Source organism: Syngnathus floridae, chromosome 8, assembly GCF_059516105.1.
Source record: "Syngnathus floridae isolate MCC-2025c chromosome 8, RoL_Sflo_1.0, whole genome shotgun sequence".
Lineage (NCBI taxonomy): Eukaryota > Metazoa > Chordata > Actinopteri > Syngnathiformes > Syngnathidae > Syngnathus > Syngnathus floridae.
This window is the reverse complement of record NC_142420.1, coordinates 5,530,732-5,540,168: the sequence shown is the minus strand read 5'-3', so window position 1 is coordinate 5,540,168 and position 9,437 is coordinate 5,530,732. Positions and strand designations below refer to the sequence as shown.

General features: G+C 38.1%; 1 protein-coding gene across 3 annotated transcripts in view; it reads right to left on the bottom strand.

The window, feature by feature from the left end:
- Positions 1–2,852: 2,852 nt before the first annotated feature.
- The window catches only part of dgkg (diacylglycerol kinase, gamma), a 46,231-nt gene continuing 39,646 nt past the window's right edge, over positions 2,853–9,437 (bottom strand). For 2 of the 3 annotated variants that reach the window (XM_088383280.1, XM_088383279.1), the window contains exons 25-26: positions 8,648–8,708; positions 2,853–6,119 (exon numbers count right to left, since the gene is read on the bottom strand). In XM_088383280.1, the coding sequence (XP_088239406.1) occupies positions 6,021–6,119; positions 8,648–8,708 (160 nt within the window). In that variant the 3' untranslated portion in view covers positions 2,853–6,020. The remainder of the gene's footprint in view (positions 6,120–8,647; positions 8,709–9,437) is intronic. The other variant, XM_088383281.1, reaches the window with a different exon arrangement.

Here is a 9,437-nt window from a genome sequence, read left to right as displayed (position 1 = left end):
AATCACGTCCCTCTAACACCCCTCGCATCCCATGAAAGCGTCTTTCTTTAAAAACGATCTCAACAGCTGGTTTGAAAGCAATAATCCTTCAAATCCCTGCATCTGCACGATGCATAGATTATGGAACTGTGCCAGAGTCAATAATAGTAAATTATGACACAAACTCCTTTCACACTGCCTGACAAGAGTCGCCATTTTCTCACCTTTTTTTCTGTCTTGCTGTTCTGTATACCGAGAGGGAGCGAGGGACAAAGCTGAGTGAGACACGCAAACCCCTCCTCCATGATAAGGTTACGGCTCAGAGAGGAGGTGTTTAACTAAGAAAAAATGTCTCGTGTCAGTTTTTCTGTGGAACTTCAAATTGGAGAGACAAGCAAGTTATTTCAAGAACTGCGAGCAAAAACAGGTGCTGAGAAAACAACACATTTAAGTGTCTTTCAATAAGTTTAAATCTGTTAAGAGTGTGTGAGGGGTAAACCAAAAACACCAAAATGGCTGCATGAGCCGGTTCTGGGTCCTGACCAACAGTTGTGAATGACTGCCTTGTAGGGCAAATCACAAACGTCTCTCCACAAGAAACGGGGTTGACTATATTGCGTTTTCGTAGGTCGTTTCAGAGTTATGACAACAGCGGGCTACTGACTGGGTTTAAAATGTCGAGACGGGGATATGAGGTTTAAGACCCAACCCTCACTTCTATCACCTTGTTGTGCTCAAGGCAATTGTCGCTTCCAAATACGTACGTCATACCATATTCTGGCACTAAAGGTCTTCTAATTATCGGCAAAATGCACTATAGCCCATTTCTCGGAGTTGTGCGTCAAAGGTGGATAAATTCAGGATCTTCTGTTACAGTGGCATCATGTTCGGTCATGCCTCAGGTCATCGTCTTGTCTTTCGGCGAGATGATGATGTGTGTTTGTGTAGGTGAGACTGTGACCAAAAATAGCAGCTGTCAAATTCAATTGTACACACGCTAAGCGTGAAATAGCAGAGGACATGTTTGCAAGCAGAAGCCCGCGGGGCCGCTTGCGTACCTTTTTTTTCCTAGCCTGGATGTGGTGGGTGCTTACTGGGAGGCATTCAGAGGGCGAGCGCATTGTGTTGCTCTGGCTTAAAATAAACGCAGTATATACGCAGACTGTGCATTTTGCTGCGAGGTCAGGACGACTTCCTTGTCCCCCGAAAGGCTGACTAGCGCTGGCGTAGGTCAGTGTGACGCCAGCGTAAGTTTCCCTATTGTAATTTGGGCTCGTCTTGGTCTTTACTTAGCCCAAGGACACTCAATTCAGAACATTCATTCTTCATATGCATATAAATAAATATGTAATATCATTACATCATCACAGGAAATACACTAATATGCACTGTACACGCTGCTACGTGCAATAAACTCATGTAGTTATGGTGTCCAATCAAAAGCTTGCATCGAACAAAATGTTTCTTCATCAGAGATTAATGCTTTTTATTGCTTTTTGTTGGATAGCAATGTAACACTGATATCATCACTGCCCACTCAAAATAATAATTTCTGTGTTACTTATAAGATTAATAAAAGATCTGAAAATATTTATCAATTTTTGTGTCTTGTGGCAGTTTCATAAAAAACTATATTTCTATAATTCTTCATCACAAAATATGGAGATCAGAGCATTTCCCTTATTTTTTTTGTAAAAGCCCATTGATTCTATCTTTCTGAAGAGGAAGTTGCTGTAAAATATAATTTTGCAAATATCTTGCCTTTTTTCCTCTTCTTATCCACCCCCAAAAAAAGACATATATGTATATAGGTTTTTTTTTTATATTTAAAATCTGTGCCTATTGCAGTCCAATTAAAAGCATGCATCTCTAATTGACGTTCCCACACCCTTTTAAATAAATAAACAAATACATTCAATAAATAAATAAATAAATAAATAAACAAAATCAGGAGATACACTCGTTACACTGGAGAGCTTAAAGTAGGTGAAACATTTGCATTTGTATAAACTTGGAGACATCTGTCTAATGGCTGCCCCTCCCTTTTTTTTTTTCTTCAAGTGTCCCCTTTGGGCACAACATATTCTTGGAGTGAGGGACAAAATTTGACATGATGGCTATTAATAGTACTTTGCCAGATAATTCCTGCCTTGTTATCTTTGTAGCCATGCTCAAGAAGCCTCGCCAAAGGCACACTTTTCCCCTCAGTTGTGTAAGCCATGCTTCCCCGTTTATGATCCCCACATTTTTTTCCCGTGATGTTCTTGGACTATTTCTAGCATTTTTTGTTCCATTGGAGTGACACTCTGAAAAGACACTCAAAACACAGAAAAGCATTCAGAACAACTTAGTCTTGCTTAAACTGTGAATCGTTTCTGTCTTGCAGCCTTTCACATTCGCTCAAATTAGCATGCTAATTAGGTCCATGAGAAAATAGACCCATGGGGAGGAAAAAAATCTTGTTAATGGCGCTACAGAAAAAAATAAAATAAAAATAATCAGCAATGCCTAACAGATGCATATACTTTGTCAATTTGGCTAAGCCTCAACACTAGAATATTTTGCTTAAACCACTATCACACAAATTTCACTATCTTTTCATATTTTTATTTATTGGACATACTAGATAAACAATGCAGACTGTAAAAAGTATGTGAACATGAAATTAATTCTCCAAGATTGGCATTTTAGGCACCCTAACCTCCCTAATCTAGTTTACATTAAACCATAGAGTTTTTAAGGTGTACAGAAATATAGCTTGATTAAATCACAAGACGGTAAACATTTAAAATAAGCAATGTTGGTAAAAGCTGCATCAGTTCACCTTAAAATAAAAATACTGTTATTTTGACTTTTGACTTTATTTTTCATGGGTTTAGGCTGGTGAAATATTGAATACGGGAATGCCAGCAGCTAACACAGCAAGCTGCACTATTGATTTTGTGGAGCTGGGGGAGGCTCTGCCCTTGACCCTCAACCAAACTAACCCGAGGGCAAAACAGAGTGCTCGTTTTATCAAATCACATGACAATTCACAATTGTGGATAATGGCTATATTTCTAAAAACTACAACATCAGAAATCTCAGTAGACGTGTTAATTTCTTTTTTTTTTTTAATTTTGAGGATTTCTGAAAATTGACCTCTTGCAGTGTTCTAAATCATTACTTAAGTATTCAGTGAAAAAAACTATTCAATTACTGGTGGGTAACGTCTAATTTATTTTTTGAAATGAATGTCAACTAGACAAAAACTATAAACCACAAATATGCAAATTCAAATATTGGCAAACAATAATCTTTTAAAACAATATTGTTTTTGCATAAAATAACAAAACTATTCTGCTACAAAAATGACCTTTAATCATTTAATTCTACTGAATCTTGACAAGTGGATTCCCACATGTCCAACAGCAATGCTGACATATGTTACTCAAAAACAGTTTCAACTTAAATCTATATTTAGTGCCATGTTGATTTTTTTTTCTTTCCTGCTTCTTTTGAAAATAAACAATGCTTTCTAGTCCTAATGGGTCTGATTGGGTAGGACAAACTCTGTTTGCATTCACATGTTGTGTCTGATTGCAGGTTTCATTCCAAGAAGCATTCAAATGTACAAACACAGACTAAAAACAACCTATTGTATGTTTCTCAAATTTCTTGCAGGCTGAAATGCCAACATTTTAGCCAGACATACATAACAGTGCTTGACATCCACCTATTTTATCTAGTACCTCACTTGGGTCGCCGGTGAGCACGAGCCGAATCTAAGGTAAAAATATAGAATTTCACATTTGTCACCGTGAGTCGGTGTGGTGTCATTTGACCACGGAGTTTGAATGGTCAAATAGAAACAAAGTTATGTTCGAATGGTGAAACTGAGTCATGGAACACAAATCTGACAAAATAAAATAAATCACATAAGCTAAAATAAATACCGTACCAGCAGATATATAAATACAAATAGTGAGCGGAATGTTGCTCAACATTCCACAGTAAAAGTAGTATTTCGTATTACTAAAAATATTAGAGTAAAAGTAAAAATGTATTTTGCATTAAAACTACTCTGACAAGTATAATTGAACCAGAACATAGCTTAAGTAAAAGTAACGGAGTAACTTGCTACGAGTTGCTGCTAATGTATTTGTCATTATTTATTGACTTTTGTATCATTTAGGTTTAAAATAATGAAGCAAGGCAAGATGACATTTTTGAGTATCTCTCACTCTATTGTTGTTACAGCAGGCATGTGATAACATGATGTCACATGAAATGTCACAAACAGGTGCTACATGTACATTCAATGTGGTTATAGTGGTTTACGACATTGCTTGAACAGTAAATATGACGTTACTGTAAACACGCAATCGTTTCCGCTTCACATACACACTCACAAGAAACACTATGTTATATTCTGTCTCAGTGTTTTTTTTTTTTTTAAACAGCATTGATGAGTTGAAGTGAACTCTGCGTGTTTTTAAAGGGAACAAGTGAGGTAAAGCCGACAAAGCCTCACCCTGTAGCACATCTTAATTTGTCTCACGCTGAGTGTCTTGCAAAAACACCAGTGGATTGAGATGCTGATCCCCCAAAAGTTGAACTCATTCACTTCTTTTTAAATATGCGTGGAGAACAGCAAAAGCTAATCGATTCATTGTCAAGTCATCGGTTATCAGTTTGATCGAATGATTAATGAGAAAAAAATAAAAATGTTCTGATGTTTATGGAGCAATTTAATTTGTGCGTTTCAAAACAGTCTCTGAAATAATATACTTTTTTTTTTTTTCCCACAAACATCTTTTTGGAAATCTGATTCTGATCAATTTCCGAAAATCAACAGATGAATCAATTATTAAAATAATCGTTGGTAGCAGCCCTACTTGTGAGAAAATTAAGAATGTTAAAAAAAATTTAGCATGAGGCGCATTTGTAACACGATTCATTTCCGTTCCACTTGATTTATTTGTTTGGTCTCATTTCTACACTTGTACAACTGTCCTTAACGTTAAAATTACACTCAAAGGTTGCTTGGCGACAGTTTGATTTATGATAATTCCTACGATGGGAAATAAGGTGTTGAATTCCAAACAGCTGACCGGCGCGTCTGCACGAACAGTAGTTAAATTGGCGACTTCCCATAAGTCTCACTTATGACTTTCTTAGTAGAAATAATTTGCTCCCATTTCGAAACCCTAAAATCATTCAGAAATGGTGAATTAAAAAAAAAAAAAGGATTTGAATTCAATTTAAGGGGAAAACCTCTCAACCCACTGACATGACGTGCTGAGCTTGCAATGACGGCGATATATTAAAACACACTTGTATGCACAGTACATGTGATCTAATACTACATTCCTGATATATACAAATACTATGCGTCGTGTACAATTTGACATAATTTTGACATTCTCCCTCACCTTTTGACAGTCGGGACACACGCAACAGGAAGCCGCCGTTCATAATCAGGCTTCATGTTTCGCGGGCGGCAAATTAGACCCTTCCCGAAATAGCGGGATGCATTTAGAAAGGGGGGGGCTTGCAGTTTTAGCTTTGGTACATAAAAACCTGCAGTGATCTGGCTGTTGGTCCCTGAGGGGATGTACAGTAATTGGACCACTCGAATATCAGCTTTCAAATTTGAAGCCCGTGTTGCCAAAGTCGCTCTGAAGGTACTTTTAGAGGGATGCAAAAATCCTGACGTGTTTGTCCCCATTCTGGACGACCCGCTGCCAGACAGCCCAGAACAAAAGGGGTCAATAATGGATGAAGCCTCTTACCCTCTCTGAATCGGGCGTTGGTACAAGCAACACCAATTATGTATGAGACTTGTTCTGGACGCGTAAGGCAACTTCCTGTTGTCATCCTTGCATCACTTCCCGTTTTCATGTTTGGCAGGCGTTTGGTGTGTGTTGGCAGTTGACTGGAGGGATCACTCGGAGAGTTTCAGACCCTGTAGAGCTGCCTGTGTGTGTTTCTCTCTCTTTTTTTTTTGAATCATTATTGTATAGTGAGTCAACTCTGGATGCGTAAACCTTTTTAGCATTTTAGTCCCGACTACGGGTGCGCTTCTTGAAAAAAAAGAAGGGTGTCTTCTGGGGTGGACCCAGCAACATGGGAACCTGGTTCTTGTGGGTGATCCTGATCTGTAAAAATCAGAGAACATAGTCAATATCATATTTAGAACACTTGTGTTCAAGTCTCAAGGGTTACAATATTGTCCTACAGCATCCTTGATACTAACTTGAGAACAGGAAAAGTTACAAATGTGTATTTTGTATTTTAATTAAAAGTTCCTCATCTGGTTATAAATATTACTTCACACCCAAGCAACATCCCGACCAGTGTCAAGCGCCTGAGTAAGGAAATGGCTGGGTCTCCTTTGTACTCCACTTTCCTGGAAATACACTGCAGACAGTTTCGACCATGGCCAAAAGTCCTGCAAACATTATGCAAATCCTCCTCCAGTTCTTCAGTCAGAACAACTGAAGCTATTGTGGGCTTTATTTGGTTGCTTTAAGCCGAGCGGGCATCTTGTCAGATATGTTTCTGGTTTCTGCTATTTGTTACAAGCTATTTGTTAGTTCCGCGCCTCTGCACCCAAAGACCTTGAACCTCGATTCAAATGATCATGGCTCAGCCAATCAAATTGCAGATCAGATCCAGGACTGAGGTGAAATTCAGTTAGCATTGAAACTCAGTTGTTTCGAATATAAGAGCGATGGAGCCAAACTGTATTCTTATTTTTGATATTGTGATACGGTGACAGTAATCGAGTACATTCCCATAAAAAAAAATCCCTCAGCATAATACAACAAAACAATATGCTCCTCCACCCCCGTGAAGACCTGCTGTGGTAAAATTAAAAATGTTTGCCAGCATGAGGGGTACACAAAATAGCTGATGTTATTCTTTTTTATTTTTTTTTATGAACAGCAGCTTGCGTGATTGGATGGCAACACTGCGTTGGATGTGAAAGTCTGGGGGTGTGCAGAGAAATGTGCCAACAAGCACAAGAGAAAGCAAAGGAGTCAAGGCTAAAGTAGACCAAAAAAAAAAAAAGAATAAAGGATCAAGGATGAAAGATGATTTGCGCCATTCATTAACCAACCGGACTATCACAGTTGATACAGGTTAAATCTTAAGTGACATTTCAATGCCATTGAGTTGGATTATCATGGATAAAGCCACAGTTGGAGAAAAAAAAAACAGAAGACATATTCCCAATGTAAATGTAACACTCCAATGACACTAATAATCACTGACATACTTTGTTGAGACTTTTTATCCAATCAGAGAACATCTACTTTTACGCATGTACCGTGCATCTGAAAAGTTTACACATCATGGTTCAAATGTCAGCTTTTTGTGATTGATAGATGGATGGATGGATAAATAAATAAATAAATAAACTACTAAATTGAAAAATAAAGTGAGAAAACACCCACAACAAAGTCTGGATATTATTTGGGGTTAATCAGAGACACTTTGAATGGTGGTGGGTGGGTGGTGCCTATTATTTAATCTGAGTTTGAATAGATTTATGAATATGACATGGGCATATCCTCAGTCATAAGAGTGTGTGCACTGTTGTACAACTACAATATTTCAATTTTATTTATTTTTACTTATTTTTACTTCCCTGGGATGTGTGGATTTTTTTTAATATTCACAGCATGTAACCGTTTAAACCTTTTTCCAAGACCAAAAAACGATACAAAAGCAGACCCAGCGCAATAACATCCCTAAGTGATTGCCATAAATAGACAGATGTACACCAACCGCTATATCACATAGAGGGAATAATTATTGTACTCCATGGTGACAGTTTATAGCTTTTCTAAGAGATCAAAAGGTTGCTATGTAACCAAGACCAGTATCAAAGGAACAAAAGCAGAATCTTTTGAAGGTAGCAATTTCCTTTCTCAGTACGCATTTATATGGGCGTTTACATCGCATGATCGCATTTGGTTGGAGTAGCCAGTGTGCAGCTAGTATCACGGTATAAATTTACCGTCACTTCAAAATAACTAAACCCACAGTTGTTCAAGTTGAAATCAGTGCCAACAAGAATAAACACTTTCAAGTGTAAATGTCCAAATTGTGTTCTAAGTGTCCTTACTTTGTGTGGCCACCATAATTCAAATTTAATACACTTTCTTCACATCTAACAAGGCCCCGGGGGAAGGAAAAGTGGGCCCAATTTGTGTGATGTTTTTAGTGTTGTCCCATGATGATGCAATAAAATATGTGACGTGTGTAACTACTTAAGTGAGACGCTAGATGATTTCCAAGTTGTAAAAATGTCAAGGGTATAAAACCTAAATGCCCGAAGGTAGTAGCCAATGAAAAGTCATGTACAAAGTACAATGAGTGTTTATTGTTTTGAAAAAAAAAAAGAGAAGTCCAATTCTCCCTGTTAGAGTACACCGTATTCTGTTAGCCAGTATAATTATTGCCATTCACACACTTATTGGCTCAGAATGTTGCGAACTGCTATCAAAAAAGGTGGTGAAAACGTAGCTCATGATCTTTTTCATTTCTGTGGTCATACAGTTCTAAACAACACCATTTCAATCTATTCTTCTTCAGCACAACCCAGCATGGTTAGCCATGGACTTGTTCTCCCATCACAAGTGTGCTCCATGTTTAAATCACAAGTGGTTGCTCTCACCGTGCACGGCGGTTGCATCCAAGGCTCGCCGTCAATCTGCATGGGCAGCCTACGAGATGTTCTGTATGGATGAAGATAAAAAGACGAAGGTCGGATCATGCACTTGCAAAACATTAAAAACCTTCACCCATCACAGCCTTACAAACCAAAATATACACACGGACGTCATGCTTATAGTAAGATCCCTCTTGCACAGTTGTAATTCTTTTTACTCAAGGACCTACATTCAAGATTGGGTGAATAACAGTTACGAGTGTGTCGAGAAGTGAAGCTAATCCAAGGCTGCTCTTACGCACACACCGATTGTACTCACAAATGACATTCCATTGAATAAAGGCCTTGACATTGCTTTCAACACAGTTACGTAGGATTTCAACAAATGAAATAGTAGTGATGTAATTCTACAGACTTTTTTGAAGGGTTTAACTTTTTTCAGAACATCTATGAAGCTGCTGTTTCTTTCCACAAAACTCCCAAGTCATAACAATTGTGGAAGTTAACTTGATATATTGCTGCATTCATGGCAAGATATAAAAACTTTTTGAGAGCAATACTCCTGTCATGTTTTTGGACATTTTTACTCACAATGCATTGCTGAGTGAACGGAAAACAGTCTACCTACGCTCATAAATGTGGTAGTGTTCACACACATTGCAATTTTGTGCACTTGTGAAAGCCTTTTCAAACACATTCAGCAGCCAAGACCCCCTCCCTAGCTTCGGGAATGGAGATATTTCTCCAACACTGGCACAACCAAAACGAGACAAAATGTCTCCAGCTGAAAGAAGAA